This window comes from Saccostrea echinata, unplaced genomic scaffold, assembly GCF_033153115.1.
Source record: "Saccostrea echinata isolate AGI-Se365-2 ecotype Australia unplaced genomic scaffold, CSIRO_AGI_Sech_v1 ptg000012l, whole genome shotgun sequence".
NCBI lineage: Eukaryota > Metazoa > Mollusca > Bivalvia > Ostreida > Ostreidae > Saccostrea > Saccostrea echinata.
In genome coordinates this window covers 11,758,675-11,776,659 of record NW_026889761.1, presented here as the reverse complement: position 1 = coordinate 11,776,659, position 17,985 = coordinate 11,758,675, and the positions used below count along the sequence as shown (strand labels likewise).

Genomic DNA, 17,985 nt, shown 5'->3' with positions numbered 1-17,985 from the left:
GGTTGAATCTGATTGGCCAAAATTTTTTTTATGTTTATTCATAATCGAAAGGTCGCTCTGACGTGACCTCTAATGGGATGTTGGTAGATGTTTCAGAAGCGGTAGGGGATTCGGAACATCTAATTTTAATTAGATTGTCTTTTATCCGTAATCACAGATAAAGTGAACTTAATTAAATTAGACTGAGTCAAAGAAAAATTGAGCTTAATTTCTGTGCCATTAAATAATAAGTGCATATAATTTTGGTGTAACAGGTGAACTCCCTTGAGTTTCTAGGACAGTACCTACTAGAGAAAGCCGGAGTTGATGATCTCACCTTCACCAGCTCACTAGAAAAGGTAAATTCATGTATACAGTTAGTCTTATTGTGGCCTGCATTCACTGAAGTGAGGGACCATTAAATCTTATTTGTCTTTCAGTCTGTCATAAAAATTTCAACCTTGTTCAAAACGTATGAATAAGAGAAGATGGGAATTTCACATGTTTACAATCTTTCTGAGTGTACTAAAATTTTTGACTTGATGAGCTTACATTCGACCTTCTTTTCAAAAGTTTTAACATTGCCAGTGTCTTTTGAGCACAAGAAAATAGGTTTTCATATGTCACATGTGCTATCTTGATATTGAAGTTTGACTTATTTTTCATAAAAGTCTTAACATTACCAATAACTTGAATAAGGGAAGAAAAAGGCTTTCGTATTTCAAATGTACATGTATATTTCCTGTGATAACACCTTTCAAGGAGTACTATGATTTTTGACCTCCTTGCCTACACTAGTTTGTCTATCGAGAGCATTAATCTTATTTACTAACTTTTGCACCAGAAAATCTGCTTTCAAAGTATAAACTTTTTTTGACGTGGGATGGTTAAACCAGAAGATACAAGCAGTTCCAATATGCTGTAAATCATTGCACCCCAACCAGTGAGGCCTTGAAAGTGGGAAACCACAATACTCTGATTTGCTAGTTCTGAAATCTGTGTTAAGGATGAAAACAAGTTTAATCTTACATAAATTTTGAAAAAATTTTCAAGCAATATTGTAATTGTAAGTAATGAAACTACTAAATGAAGAGTAAATTGTGAAATTGAAGTTTGACTTACAGGTAATAAAGATTAACAAACAATTGATGTTGGATAATAAAACTGTTGTGCTTTTTTTCATTTGTTTTAGTCCCTCATACCAGCTGAGCGTTACGAGGATGAGGATGAAGAGGTCACTAGGATCAATGGTCAAGGTCAAACTGAAGGTCAGGAGGAAGAGGTCAAGGCCGACTGGGGAGGTAAAGAAATTTTATCACACCTTGTATCATGAAGAAAGAGTTGTGAGAGCATGATAAAAGTTATGTTTTTGTTGAAGAATGTAGTGTGTTTTTTCCCTTTAGATGGAATACTGGATGTGTAATAATTTTCATTCTGTATGAAGTAACATTTTTTTTATCCTTAATATTAGCATCATTTTTTAAATGTATGCTGGGGAAAAACACTTTGTATTTGGTAGATATGTTAAAGACTTCATGATATGTTAAATTCAAAGTCATACATAAAATGCAAATTAATCATCATTAGAATATATTACTGGGGGAGGAGGGAGATAGAAATTGTGTTCAAGAAATTCATATGAAGTAAAGAAAGTCAAGTATATAACAAAATTGTTTAAAAAAAAAAAAAGGGGGATCTAATTGTATTAAATTATAATGAATTAAAATCTCTTTACTTCATTATAATCAGCTTCCTGAATTAACATCCAATATGGGAAACGGGAATAATTCAGAATTTTTTTTTCTATTTCCTGTTATGCTTATAAATTGATCAGTGCATGCTTTATTTCTCCAGTTTGAAAACTGTCATCATGTAAATACACCGTATAAGCTGTGATCATAATTATACTACATGTATTATGCATTGTGCATTAATTAGTTAGAAGTCTGTTTATACAAGTTTATCATCCATTTGCATATTGAAAATAGATGAAATACAAGTAAGTGTTCCGTAAGGATATTTGTATAAAGTTCAAATGGCAAAAAATTAACAGCAAACGATAGCACAAAATTCATGATGTACAACCTTATTTCTTAAATCTTTAAGCAACGAAAGTTTTTCCTCATTTCATGCAGCACTCTGTCATTTTACTTTCTCTGCTTGCTTGATGCAGACATTGAACCAGAGGATCGAGAAATAGAAAATTACTACACACAACACCATGATCATGATATTACTGGTAATTAAGTCATTGTCCATCAGGGGTTGTATCAAAAGTTTTTAAGCACAGTATACTTTTTTATCAAATTTGATAAATTATTTTCAGCTGTATTACAAGATCCTGTTTTAGATAAAAAAAAATCTTTTGATGTGATCCCTACACACATTTCATTATCTACATTTAGCTTTGCATGATACATAGCATTTACATCTATAGATGTAAAGAGTTTTATATACTTTATATTTGTAGAATTTCATTGCTGTAGTATTCTGTATATATCAAACTTGAGGCTGTTCAGAAATACATTAATGGGGAAATTTTTAAGGTATCTCTACCACTTTATTTACAAAATGGAACTACTACCTTTTTACCCCCCCTTCCCCCCCCCCCCCCCCCCTCATAATACACACCCTTCTATCTAGGGATTGAGAGCCTAGAAGTTGGATATTTCAGCCCGGATCAAGAGTCAGAAGAATAGCATAAGACAAGTTTAGAACTATAGAAAGCTCAGTTAGTGAGTGTTTTACCAGCCTGACTTTTAAAAGCTGCAAATATTATTTAGAGAACAAGATGTTTCTCTTTCTTAGATACAAGTTAGGGGATGGATGAGTGCATAGCATGAGTCTCTGTCCTTAAATTTGTATAGATCTATGATACAGAACCTGGCATGCTCCATACCTGCCTACACTTCCACTTTTGGCTGATTTCTTATCACTTAATTACCATATATACTCGCCTATAAGTCGGATTTTTTGGGAGTTAAACTTTGGTCCAAAACTGTATGTCCGACTTATAGGCGAGTTTTAAAAAGACTGGTATTTTAGAAGGTCAATCCCTCTAATTTAAGCTTAAAAAATACAACCGACTTATAGGCGGACCGACTTATAGGCGAGTATATACGGTATGCTATAATGCCATTAAAATCAATTTTATGCTTTTAAAAAGTCATGTTTAAAAATTCTGTTATATAGAGTCTTATTTTTTTTTTTCATTCGCAACTTTTGAGTTTAAGTACGACCTACTAATATGATCTGTAAAATACTGTTTATATTAAGGAGGCTATAGTCCTTCAGGAGTGCAGTACAGAAAATTATTTATTGTAATAGGATGGCTTCAAACCTAAACACACAGCACATGCCCAAAATTTGGAAGGAGCGGATGCAATGATTTGTACTGATAATATGTGATTGAGAAAATTTGATATTTTACATTCACAAGGAAATTTTAAATTAAAAATTCCAAATAGGGAAAAAAAATTGTTGTTGCTATTTGTGCTTTGTATTATCGAATCAGAATCAATTTTGTTATTATTCTGTATTTTATAAATGGAACAGTTGGCTAATTAATACAACACAGTATATATAGGGCTTATACAGTACAGAAGATAGCTCCATTAACCATAGTCCTGTACTGTATTGATTATACAGAACAGTAAACTTCAAAGAAAAACACCACAGTCATGTCTCAATTTTGTCTTATTCTCTTTCCTAACCTATCTCAATTCAATATGAATGAAATTTAGGAACAAAATCCATACATCCATATTTACATATATTCCTAAAGTAGCCTTGCAAGGTGGAACATTTTAACTCAGTCCTTCCCAACTATGGCTTCTGAAGAATTCAATCTATTTGAATGATGTCCAGTTATTTTTGCTTCTAATGTTTTCTTTAAAAAGAATATTAAAGTGTTGAAAATTAAAGAAGCCTACATATATTTCTCCATGTTTGGTAATTTCTCGAACAACTCATGACAATGTCTGCTTGATTATGTATTTCATGCTTAATATACATATTATATATATATATATATATATATATATATATATATATATATAGTAATAATTATGTTGGTTTATTTCACACTTAATATAAGTATTATATATATGTAGTAATATGTTTGTATATTTCATGCTTACTATATATATTTGTTACTGTTCTAACTCACGATTATCTTGTCAGTATGTGATCTGTGTGCAAGGTTTGAGAGGTATAGGAAATGTTCTACGTCATGTGGATGTACGGAGTACATTACTGAGTGAACACATTTTACATTGCACATACATGAAATATTCAGACACATACATTCCTGTGATACAAATATAATCTGGCTCTGGGGCCATAAAACTTAGACGAGCTCACTTTTGATCTCAGTCTCACTTTTACAAAAGAAATATATAGTGGAAAAGTGAGGCTGAGATTGAAAGTGAGCTCATCTAAGTTTTATGGCCCCAGGGCCATTGATTATTTTATACTGTGAACCAACTTTTATTTGCATGTAGGAAATATCTGCGAGTTTCACAAGCTTCCTTAACTTGTGAATATCTACTTGTATTTCCTCAAACTGTTTATTTATATGATATATGATTAATGTAGTATTTCCACAGTTGTAAAGATTAATAGTGTCTAATTGATTTCAGACTGATGAATTGCAAACAAAAGTTTTTGTTTACGATATATCATTCAATAGAAATAAAAGTTGGACTACAATTATTCCATGTATGCATGTGTACTTGCTATATATTTAATATAACTGTAGATGTTTACTAATAGTTAGGCCAACATTTTTTTATTTTCTGTTTTACGGGAATTTTTTTCAAAAATTTGAGTCGGGGGGTCAAAATAAAAATAAAAATAAAAGCTCGAAATTTAAGCAGTCGGTCAAAAAAATAAAAATAAAATGAAAAAATGCAATAAATTTTTTTATTTTTAATTAAGGTTGCAATTTTATTTGTATGACCTTAATTTGTTAGAAAAACAGTGCTATTTGAAAAACTTATGTACACAAAACACAGAATTGGTACTGTTAATGGATCAATGAACTATTTTAAATTTAACTTTCTCTTAGATATTTGGGGCAGGGGTGCATTTCTAGTATAAAGCTTGCAGTTTCTAACATTAATGCAAATCAAACATACAAATCTATAATCTTCTCTCAGTTGTCAAATATCATATTGTCACCACAGTAAACCTATAGGACTTCTGTCACACCCCTCATAAACTTTTCAGAATCTTTTATTTTTCGGTATTCAGCAAATTACAAGATCTGAGGATTTTGGACTAGTTTTGGCAAAGTTATGGAGAAAATACAGTGAGACATTCAATGGATCAGCTAAAATAAATTAATTCACAGAAGTGCACATGAGACATGAAAAAAAGAAAAGTTGTATAATATTTTTTTTCAGCGCACTTCCAATTAATATATACGTAGGTGGAAAAAACGTACTACAATATCTCTATTGAAAACATATTCAAACTTCCTCAATCTGTAGTATATATATCTTTTTATCCTTATGTTTTCTTTCTGAACATGCTAACTTTCAATATAATTGTAGAAAATACACATCTTTCCCATAGTATACACATATAAAATACACATGACAATATTCTGTTTACTGCAGAATTTAAAAATTTAATTGTTGAAAATGGTTCTAATCCACAACTGTTGAATGAAAAAAGAAACCAGGTCTTGAATTGAAATAATATTTGTAAGGGCGTATCATTTACAACAATACTTTTCCCTAGTGGTAACAGGGACCTATATACTAATATATAGTATATAGGTCCCTGGTGGTAAAAAAAAGTTGTTTTACTAAACAAGAGCTATACATATATACACTACATCAGCTGATATGAATACGCTGAACAATCAATATACATTAATTTGTTACATAGCACGCACAATTCCATAAAGCGATAAAAAAGGAGATAATGTCTTGTATCAATCAAGCATATATACTGATATATCTTCGTAGGTAATTCTGAATTCCAATATTTGTCATAAAACGAGTGAAAGTTGTGACTCGAATTTCCTCAGTCACGCCACTTTCTACCAGTTCTACATAGTTCTAGTGTTCTGTCGTTACTTGTAAAAGAAAACATTTCTGTCTTAAAATTAAGTTTAAAAAAATCTTCAAGACGTATTTCAATGTATTGAAGCAATTGTCAAAGATAATACATACTCAGAACCTTTCAAAACAAGCGGTTGACAGAACCTCGATTTCCACGTGGCCCTCCGCATGTCATTTGATCAAGATCACTGATTCGTCTATTTCATTCAATCTTTCATTAAAATTTATACTTTTTCTAATATATAACATTGACATGTCACTTTTTAAAACGACTAAAAACACGTGAAACCCTCCGATTCTGACATTTTGGCGCTATGCTGTGCAGTGACTCTTCACGCAACGAATACTGTGATTGGATGAATCTATTTACCTCAGCCAATGACAAATCGCATTTTGAAAGGCTTGTATATTTCTTTTATTTTTTCAGAGACTATAAATAAACTATCGGCGGGAGAAATAAAAATAAAACTTGAATTGGGGACTTTTATTTTTATTTCATTTTAGCCCAAATTAGGGTCGGCGCTCCCGTAAAACAGAATATAAAAAAAAGTTGGCCTTATATATAGCACATAGTTAACCTGAGTAGATAATCCAAATGTTTTAAGAGACAACTGATAGGAACACAAAACGTGTCAGTGATCTTTAAGTTGCAGAAGATGTCACAATTGTAATCAAAATTATGGGACCAAACAGTGCCTAATAATAAGCCAGTGTTTCATAAGTGCTCCTCCAAAAAAATGAAGTTATGTATGGTTTATTAAGATATAAATGTGCTAAGTATTGCTTTTGACATATATTTTATCTTGGTAATATAAATATGTGTCCTAATACTGTAGACCCTCCCCCACTAGATGACTCTTCACATCAGATGGACGAGGAAAACGATGATATTGCCAAAGACAGAAGTCTGAGTGGTAAAACATCACAAAGCTTGTAGTATATTTATAATACTTGTATTCTTATAAAGTCACTTTCCCTTTCAGACTATTTCAGTATGAAACTCTTTTAGTAGTTGCTTTTCAGTTGTGAAGAGTTTTTGAGTTTTGCATGATTTAAAGGTGAAAAGACTGCATTTAACATTTCTTGAAGTAGGACTCCATTTTCTTTTTTTTTTTCTTTTTTTTTTGGTGGAAGATTATACTTTCACTATAAATGTGCTTTTGAGTAAAAGACACTGATGTGGTGGCTACATACTTTTATCACCTTTCACTATATATGTATATCTTCCTGTATATTTTCCTGGAAGGAAACAGCTCTGACATTTTGTTTTCTTTGCTTTTCTTGTATACTGAATTTCTTCACTGATTTATTTGCTTTGGAGAAAATCAATACCCCTGTGCTCTCCATTTTGGTGATTTGTTTTGAAATTGTTTACATGTATATGAATATATCTTTAACCATGTTAATGACAGATGATTCAAACAAAATAAATAGAATGTATGGATTGGTATATGTATTTTAAGACCTATGATTGCTAATGGTGCAGATATCAATTTTAAGAAATTGTAAGCTTCTTATGATGTTCAAAATGCTACTTTTCTGCCATCATCCTTAAAATTCTCAAATTTTATATCACTTTATAAGACATTATCGTGAAACTCTGAATGACAATTTTCATGATTTTTTGGGGAAAAAAAGTTTGTGTCATCTGTTCTTAATTGTGAACCAGTATTTTGAGACTCTTCAACTTATAAAGAACATTTGGGACCATCAGATTCAATTTTCATTCTTGAGTGTAATAATTACCTTCAAGTACATTTTTCTCACATAATTTGAACTTCGACTTTTTGTTAACATGAATACGATAAAGTACAAAATATTTTTTTTAAAAATCATGTTTGTGAATTACATTACAATTATGCAGGGTGTTTCATAATATATGTCACACATCTAAATGGGCATAATCGGAATATCAAGCATGATACCAAAAATACCAAAATACCATAGACAAGCATATTTATCTAAAATTATGATAGTGCAAAATATCGGGAAAATTATAATTCCATGAAGTACACTGATGATATAATCAGTGATGTCATAATTTCAGTTGTTCTCAAAATGGAGTACAACTAGAATTTAAAAATTTGAATTTGTAAACTTTTATTATAAGCACGATATCCTATATATTCTACAGGGTGTGATGAAGAAAAATATCCAGACCAGAAAGCCCTGTCTAGATTTTATTTATTAACGTAAATAAATAAAAATAATAAATATGCACTTTGGGGGTTCTAAAAATCTAGATATAATCAAGAAAACTGTCAAGTATCCTGTGAAACGTACGAAGCTGTGGTCAGAAATCTGAACACGAGTCTTTTAAGCTATTTAGGACAATGGTAAGGAAACACGTGTAGTATAACATTTTAGGAAATCGTTGCCATAGAAACTGAAATGGAGAATATTGGATACTTTTGACTTCAAATAATAATTTTGAATATCTGCTGATTAAAATGATATATAAAATGTATATGTAGCTTTAGTTGTAATTTTTCTTTCTGCCTTTAGATGTGTGACATTTATTGTGAAACACCCTGTACTTTCATTTTCATTGTGCATATACGAGAGTGTCCTGAGTCAAGTTGTAATGTTTGATTTTTTACAGAGACTGTCAGACCCCCAGCAGACATGCCAGAGAAAGCACAAATGGAACAAAGTGAAAAAGAAGAAAACAGACGTCAAAGACAACAAAAAAATCAGCGACTTGTTCAACAGGCAGACAATTTACGAGTCACTTTCGGCTCAATGAGGCTCACCGGCAAATATGAACGACTGGTAAAATTGGCATATATATTGGTGTAATAAAAGAAAATGAAATTTAATATTAAAAGGAAACTTTTTAAATGTTGTACATATCCACTAGGAAGTTTATTATATCTGAGAGAAAATTTAACTGAATATCAACTGTTAAAAAAGCTTTCATTCATTTTGGACCCAGACTAAGGTAATCTGATACAGAGAAATCATTTCCTTTAAGAGTGCTGAATTTTTAATAGCTAAAAAACCTCAGGTGAGTTTGAATTTTAGAGTGCTAAGCAATTCCATGACCATCCAGAGAAGAGAACGCCCATCGCCATGGAGATACTGAGTAGCGAGGTGGAGTACAACAGAACTCTTCAGGCAGTGAAGGATGTTTATGTCAAACCTCTCAGAGCCGCCTTAAACTCAAACAGGTAGTTCTAAATTTGGTGTACATTATGCCTTTAAGTGTCTTGATAGCATTGGAGTTGGAGGATACTGTTTTATGTTACTTGTATGAAGGACACATTAAAAGTAGTTCGTTCGTTCAGAATATATCTGTCCACCTGTGTGTGTAGGGTCATGGTTTTACAAAAATGTAAAACTTGTACCCAGAAAGATGTTTTCTTGTAACTCAATGAAAGTGGATGAGCTAACAGAGGTCAGTACCATGGAAAGATAAGGTTACAAACTTATTCCTTAAACTCTTTAGTTCCTTGTTCACGCTTGAGTGAAAGTTTTTTAAAATGTATATTTTGGGGGAATTCAGAGCAAGTTGATAGCTCAGATTCCAATTTCTGGTTTATCTCCTCCTTAATTGTTGGATCACCTAAGTTACTCTCTGACAGATGAACAAAATTCTCAAATTTTTATGAAGGCATGCCCATTCATTGTGAAATCAAGTTTGAACAAACTATGGCCCCTAAGGCAGGTTGAGGCCACATAATGAATTTAAGGCTTGATAGAGAAAATTTCAACAAAAAACATTTTCTATTCAAGAAATACAAAGCCACATTTTGTCGATTTTACTTGAAAATTACGTTTTTATGGGGTCGATCTTTCGTGGTTTGAGGAAAAAATATTGTTTTATCATGTTCCTGGGCATTTGACTTTCTAGTTAAGGAAGTGTTGAGTAGTTATATATTTTACATTTCATTGAGGATATAAATTCTAAGGTGTCTTTATACCACAAAACAACAAAATTTAAATCCCCACGAAAATGAATGATTTCACAGTATTTACATACATCATTATATATCAAAGATCCAAAACAAAGGTTTAAATTGTCGGATATTATGAAATTTGAAAATGTCATAAGTGTAGTGTAAATTCAATTATGTTTGAAAGCAGAAGTGCTTTCAAGTTTTACAAAGGGTTAAATAAGAAAATGAAAGAAAGTTTTACACAGGGGGAAAAAAACTTGCATTATGACATTCAGGTGACAGAGCCCATGAGCCTCTTGTTTAAATGTGGAATCTTAATATATTTTCTATATTTGAAATTTGAAAAATATATATATATATAAAAGATTTAATGTTCTTTTTTTTAATTTAATACATATGTACTAAAAAACATACAGCAACAAATTCACAAACATTTACGTTGATTACACTTGACCGACTTCACTTTGTATACCGTAGCAGTTGAATGATGCCTTTTTCCCCATTCCCCACCCACATTTGCCCCTCGCCATTTACACATAATGACCTCGGCTTGGACAAACCAAGCTCTTTACACTGAATAAGTAGTTGGAGTTCACATGCCTCGGATAGAATGTGAATTTTACTGTTGTCACTATCTGCGACTATGATGTGGTTGAATTTGTCGGTGGCAATCCCATATGGAACAAATGAACCTTTTGGAGGACGGTATGTAGTTTGAACTAATCCACTGAGGCTGACAACAAAGACGGACTTTCTTACTTTGTCTGATACATATATGTTTGAATTTTCATTTACTGCAATATACCATGGGTATGTAAACATGGATTTTCCAGTAGAACTTTTCTCTATGCTGTTTTCCAGTTCTCCAGAAGAAGTATAGCAACTGATTTTTCCTCGTTTATCATTTGAAAGACCAACAAAGATTTTATTGGCAGATGAACAACTAATTCCACCAGTGGGGGACCAGTCCCTACACTGAATAAGATCCATATTTGTTTTCTTCTGAGGGGAAAACTGACTAATTGTTCTTCTGCCTTTATCAGTGGTCAGTAAATGTCCTGCTCTGTTGACCGCTAGGCCTTGCATCTCATTGATTTCCATCCAGTCATTGACATTCCTGGTGAAATACTGGGTCCCTATATCTCCTTGTTTATTTACCTGTATCACCTGAAACTTGTTCATGGAGATCCAGATGACTCCATCTTGACCCTGTGAGATGTCCATGTTGGTAGATGAACTGACCTGAAGTTTCTTTAGAATTGTCACATCCCCAAGAGTAGGTGGTTGAATGGGATTTGAGTTTCGGGACACGGACACTTGGGCCTGAAGAAAAGGTTTGTCAAGTATTCCAAGGTCTCTCTTTATACTGGACTCTTTTTCCTCTGACCAGCAGATATATTCTCTGGAACCAATGGAATTCTGAAAGCTCTTTAAATTGTCTATTTTCTGTTGTACTTCAGTATCTGTATTGGAGCTTGTTGTTGACATTTTGTCTACATTATTCACTAAACTTTGAGCAGTTTCCAAATGGTGTTGAATTTTTTTCTGTAAATCTCGAGCAGAATCCAGTTCAGATTTTTCAATATCTTTCAGTTTTTGTTCATCTTTGTCAAGCTTTTCTAGAATCCCTGTGATTTTTTTCTGTGCAGTGGTATTAATTTCTGTCCGCACCTTTGAGATCCCTGCCTGAAAGTCTGTGATCCCTGTTTGGATGTTAGACAACCTGGATTGTAAAGTAGGTATTACTGAGGTCCTCAGATTTTCATCATCAGACAGGGAAGCCAACATTCTGCTTTGTTCCTTGCTTAACACAGAGCACAATAGATTCACAAATATCTAACTCAATCTTAAGATTTTATCCAGTCCTGAAGGTGGTGAAGTATCTCTAAGGATATTAATTTTGTCTGTTCCAACCAAGTACTATAATCACATGTTGTGCACTTGAGTTTTCCCAAATTGTCAAGGATTTTTGCTGAGTCCAAAGTTTCAGGGGGAAATGTCCTATTTGTGAACAAAACAAATTTTTTTATTACTTCCTTGCATGAGAAATCTATATTTCCCAGTGTAAAGAGAAAAAAAGTGATGTCACACTATTGATTTCAAATGAAAATGTCAGTATAAGTTCCTATTTAATGAGTAAGTGTCACCATACACATAACACTGTTGACAAAATAAGAGCTTATTTCCTCTTCTGAGGAGGTAATTTAGTATGAAAACTTTTTGCTTTATTTTTCAGGGCAATAGCAAGTTTTCAAAATGTGCAGATTATTTTTACTGACTTGCTGCAGTTGTTGGATGCAAGCAGGTAAAAACAAAGGCAACCAAGACATTCTGCATTGTTTTAAAGATAATAAATTATGAACTAAGGTTCAACCTGATTTTTTTCCCCTTTTATTCTTTGTTATATTTAATAAAAGAATTCTAATTATCAGGTTTTGTTATAAATCTTAACTAAAAAATTATTTCCCTTTGCAAGTTATTTATTTGCGGTAAGAAAAAAAGGAAATCTATAACTACTCATTGTTTACTATGTTAAGAGTTCCTTCCCTTAGATCACAATTTATATTCATTCTTTTTATAGGGAGATGCTTGGAGACCTGAAAGATCGCGTAGCTGAATGGGATGCTACCCACTCCTGTTTGGGAGATATTTTTGTGCGGTTTTGTACCCATCTTAAGTTGTACACTAACTTTGTCAATAACTATGATGTCATCTTACAATGTATAGAACGGACCAAAGAGCAAACCCCTGCTTTCAGAGCTTTCCTAAAGCGCCATGAGAGAATTCCTGCCACTAGGATGATGACGTAGGTTCAGTGCTTGACTGACATTTTGGAGATTGTTATTGAAACAAGAACATGTTTGGAAACTGAAGATAAATATTACAGCATTCTATTACAAATTCATAGCAAAGAACCAATGAAGAATTTTGTATTTAAATATCAGTTAGTTAATTTTATTCTTCCTTGAAGTCAATACAGGTGACTCTCGATGGCTCGAACTCCGATCTCTCGAAGTTCTCGATCTCTCGAAGTGAACCTCCGGTCCCGTTTTTTCCCTCTATATAACTAAGCAAATTTACTTCCGATCTCTCGAACTTCCAATCTCTCGAAGTTCTCTATCTCTCGAACCAAGACCTGGGTCCCGTTACACACATTTCATTGTTTTTTACTCTCTAGCTCTCGAAGTTTTGATTGCGCGTGTGTACACTCCAATCAAGCGTAAAATTAATGCAGCTTGGACTTACCTGGATAACAGTGAACGCCCGGGGTGGGCATGGAGGTGTTAATTGGGTGTTTACATAGATGACACTATACCTGTGAGCATCCGAGTGTTGATATAAATAATTAATTGGTTATAATTGGTAAATTAGACAGGAATTGCTTCACAACTTATTTTGACTTGACAGCGAGACGAAAATTTTTAGAAAATAATTTAAGAGGCGTGTCAATAATTTTCCATAAATTATGAAGTTTTATTAGAGTGTACATAGTCCCAGTATGACAAACATTGCACAAGAAATCCTATCTCAAGAATTAAATACCGATCAAAATACGATCATTGTTGTTGAAATCAAGTGAATTACCTGTAAAATACGCATGAAAACGTTCAATGATATTATCAACATATTCTTCCGGTATTTATAATAGTAGAACAATGATGATAGGAACTGAAAATTCCGGATTTTATTCACTTTCTATCTCTCGAACCCCTCGATCTCTCGAACTTTTCTTGCGGTCCCTTGAACTTCGAGAGATCGAGAGTCACCTGTATATAAGTATTTAACTATAATACTTAATGTAAAGAACAAAACTGGGGAAAGATATGTTGTTTTTTTAATAGTCACTTCAAAATATTCTCCATGACATCCTTGTATTAAAGGTTACCTGAGTTGCTGCTGTTGCCAGGACGACGGATCAATGAGTATGTGACTCTCTTGAGTTGGTTTGAGCTCCATACTCCTTCCACTCATCAGGACCGAGCTGACCTTGCGGATGCCATAGCAACACTTAAGGTTGTCAACAGGCATGTGCAAGAGGTTTGTATACAGGGTTACTTCCCTTTACACATTGAAGAGGAAAGTGATTGTTAACTGTAGAAGTATTTTTTACGATGAGGGATTAATTTATGTTATGTACACAGTCTCAGTTTTTCCATGGAAATTTGTCACAACATGCTAGAAATACATCCAGGGCATATAATGACAATCCAAGAAATACATGTAATTTTCTACCTCAAATTAAACAGAAATAATGATTCCTCGGAATTATGACCCCATGGAAAAAAAGTATGTTGACAGTAACTGAGTGTTGTTTGATGATAAGAGGAAAGTTCTATAAGAGTACTGTAAATCTCTTTTTATTTGCAAGAACTTTATTTTCGTGTAATTACGCGAGTTGGTCTGCTCGCAAAAATTTCATTCTCACGTATATTTTCATTTGTATAGATTATATACAACTTTACCTATAATTCATGAAAATTTTGTCTTGCTTATAAATACCAAATACCTATGTCACGAAAATAAGGTGTCACAAAAATTTGGTGATCTACAGTAACTGATAAAATGCGTTATTTCATTTGTTTTATAACAGAGCAAGACCAGGATGGACAGAGACAGAAAAATGATAAAGCTACAGAAGACTATACTTAACTGCCCTGTGAGTTATTTCATACATAACTACTCAGTGATTTATTTCACACTTAACTGCCCAGTGACTTATTTTTCACTTAACTCCCCAGTGAGTTATTTCATACATAACTACCCAGTGACTTATTTCACACTTAACTGCCCAGTGACTTATTTCACACTTAACTGCCCAGTGACTTATTTCTTACTTAACTGCTCAGAGAGTTACTTCATACTTTACTGCCCACAGAGTTGTTTTTTTTTACTTATTACCCTTATGTTAAACTGCCCAGTGAGATATTTTATGCTTAAAAGCTATCTATTGTATCCATGGCCAACTCTACTGACCAACTCACCAATTATGTAAGAAAGAATTATGCAGTAAGGCCTAATATTTGATAACAAATTGATAGATTTTTGTGTAAACTTTATTAACATTATGGTATTAGAGGGTACAGTGTTACATTTTTTTGTTTTGGGGTTTTTTGTTTTTTTTTTTTGGAAGGGGGGGGGGAGCTCAAATTCTAGAGGATGGGGATAGATGAAATCATTACTGTTGTTGGTTTGTCTACAAATTGCTTCAAAGGATTATCCTTTGTTTTTGTTGACATTAACAGAGTTTACTGGAATCCAACAGATACCTCATCAAACATCAAGATGCTGCCAATATGAGACCACCATCAAATGATAGCACTGTCCCAGAACTCAGGTAAGACCACTATCAAACAAGAGCCCTGCACCAGAACTCAGGTAAGACCACTATCAAACAAGAGCCCTGCACCAGAAATATGGTTAGCACGGTCCCAGAACTCTGGTGAGCATTTCACCAGAACTCCGGTAAGACCACCATCAAAGGAGAACACCATCCCAGAACTCAGGTAACACACTTCAGGAATAGTGGAACAAGTATGAACATTGAACCTATGCAATTCTATGAGACCACTGTAGCAGAACTCAGCTGAGTTTAGAACCCTAACAAACAGGACAGCTGTACCAGAACTCAGTTGAGTGTAGAACACTAGCAAATGAGACCAAGCTTCCAAACTTTGTTTAGTTCACTGTCAAATAAGACTACAGAACTAAAACTAAATGAAACCTACCTTCAACTAAGATTTTTAAATATCTGAACCTAGTTTGGTGTTGTTTTCCATGTAAATAAACCACTATACGTGAAGAATGTCATCCGCTATCCTTAGAATCACTTCAACATATTGTTACAGTCTTATTTTAATGCACTCATATATTCCTTATTTTCACAGGAGAATAAAACAATGAAAATTTCACTGCAGTGAAATTTACTGAAAAAATATATAATCAGTAAAATGAGAATACAAGCACAAAGTCCACTAACTGAAGAATGCAGAAAGAAAAGTTTTCCTTAAAAAATGTTAAAACATTGTATAAACTCAAAGCTCATGTATACAGCATAAATTATGTAGAATACCCTGGACTACTATTTTTAATCAGTGTTTTGTTCACTCAGCCATTTACACCCTTATTTTTCGTTTCACAGACTGACTAAGTTTCTGTTAAGCTTTCCTTGTTTCATAATTATAGTTTGTATATACAGTAAAACAAGTTTATAGCTTGCAATTTTGTTTCGTTACAAACATAATTCATTACATCTGTTAAGATAACAATAAATTTAAAAACCACAGGGATTGAAAATCACTTTACTGTAAGCTCGAATTCATTATAAGTGTGTTCGCTATAACCATGTTTTACTGTAATGTGTGGATTTGTTAAGAAGGAATAGAAAACTAAAGGATGGAAAATTGTTAGGACATGGAGCATGTATAACAGAATTCCCTATCATTTAGAAAACACTCTCAGTGAACATTCTATAATTTCTTGTAGGAGTATATCCTTAGTTTTGCTCTAGGTTGAAGTGATATGATCTGTAATTTTGCATATTTTTGTATGTGTGATTTAAAAATACAATAGAGGTAATTCCAAAAACTTGGGGGGGGGGGATTTAACAGGCATGGTTTTTTCCCACTTTAAAGCGGAATTCCGCTATTTCAATTTGCCCAATCCGCTATAAAATTTGTATTCTGCTTTTTTAAGTACCTCAGTATTTTCCAATTATACTATTTTAGTCTTTTTGCTTCACTTTATTCCTATTTTTATTGATTAAATGTAACGTACAATTTCATTAGTTCTTGGATTTTAGAAACATTAATTCAAACAATTATTGAAAGTTTTACTAGAAGCATCCATCGTGGTAATGGATGCTAAAATTGTACACTGTGAATAAAGTCTAGAGAATCAAAATTGTTAAAGATGCCGTTCGAAGTATTTATTCAGCCAATTGTTGAAATATTTATTGGAAATGTCGATTCTTGTAACAGATGAAATTGATGAAATAACAGGTGAAAGACGACATGAATTGATAAACAAAAATATCAAGGACTATGGTAAAACGTTGGTAAAAGTAACATTTGTAAAGGAGATGGGTGAACAAGGCATGCAGAATGTCTATAGCTTCAGATATATAAAAATCATAATCAGTTTGTGAATTTAGTATTCAGAGTGAAGTTCTCATTATTGAAATTTATGAAATTATGATAAACAAAACTTTTCTGCTGAAAATTATCTCTGCAAAAATTATTCTGTTATTATAAAATTTAGGGATGTCAATTTTGTCGATAATTCATATTCGAATATTCAATGAAAGTATTCGAATATATTCGAATATTCAATAAAATAGATATAATCTGGTTTATTTTAAATGTGCATCATCATACTCTCATGACAGGTTTTGCGTCGGTTTTTGGAAGTAAAGCTGGATGTAGAGCTTTGAAGGTGTATAATAAGGAATTCTACATTTGATATTTGTCAATGTTTGAAATAATTCATTGATTTAAGCGTGTACAACCGAAATATAATTTTAACAAAGAATATCAATACAAGCTCTCAAACTGACGAACCAGTCATCTAAGCAGGGGCAAGATTGTCGCTAACTCTTCATATCTGAATACATGTAATTAATTACAATTACCTGCCTAATAAGAGATATTATCTCTTTGATACAATGTTTTGAAAATATAAACAAACACTTCCATAGACTATTTTCATAAGTCATTAGCGTCCCGATAATGATTTTAAAATATAGGAATATATTCAACCGAGATAATCAATTAATTGAAATTGAATTTTACCTTACTCGAATCAAAATAATTTAGAAAATCTTTTAGATAAGAAAGTACAAAAGAAGTAAGAAAGAAATCAGGCGATCGAAAATGATAGCTCGTTATAAAAAAAAATAATGGGGATAATTCCGCACTCTTTTTTGTGAAATATGAAAAACACTGAATATTCGAATCTTAAATTCATATTCGAATATTAACGCATCGAATGAATATTCGAATGTTCGAATATTCGTTGACATCCGTAATAAAATTATGTGG

At 32.6% G+C, this 17,985-nt stretch overlaps 1 protein-coding gene across 3 annotated transcripts in view; it reads left to right on the top strand.

The window, feature by feature from the left end:
• LOC133185353 (epithelial cell-transforming sequence 2 oncogene-like) overlaps nt 1–17,985 on the top strand; it is a 50,877-nt gene that overhangs the window by 15,773 nt on the left and 17,119 nt on the right. The window contains exons 14-24 of one of the 3 annotated variants that reach the window (XM_061320507.1): nt 255–338; nt 1,172–1,280; nt 2,153–2,218; nt 6,887–6,964; nt 8,653–8,822; nt 9,075–9,220; nt 12,186–12,254; nt 12,531–12,755; nt 13,831–13,987; nt 14,541–14,606; nt 15,193–15,284. In XM_061320507.1, coding sequence (XP_061176491.1) covers nt 255–338; nt 1,172–1,280; nt 2,153–2,218; nt 6,887–6,964; nt 8,653–8,822; nt 9,075–9,220; nt 12,186–12,254; nt 12,531–12,755; nt 13,831–13,987; nt 14,541–14,606; nt 15,193–15,284 — 1,262 coding nt within the window. The remainder of the gene's footprint in view (nt 1–254; nt 339–1,171; nt 1,281–2,152; nt 2,219–6,886; nt 6,965–8,652; nt 8,823–9,074; nt 9,221–12,185; nt 12,255–12,530; nt 12,756–13,830; nt 13,988–14,540; nt 14,607–15,192; nt 15,285–17,985) is intronic. The other 2 variants (XM_061320508.1, XM_061320509.1) reach the window with 2 other exon arrangements.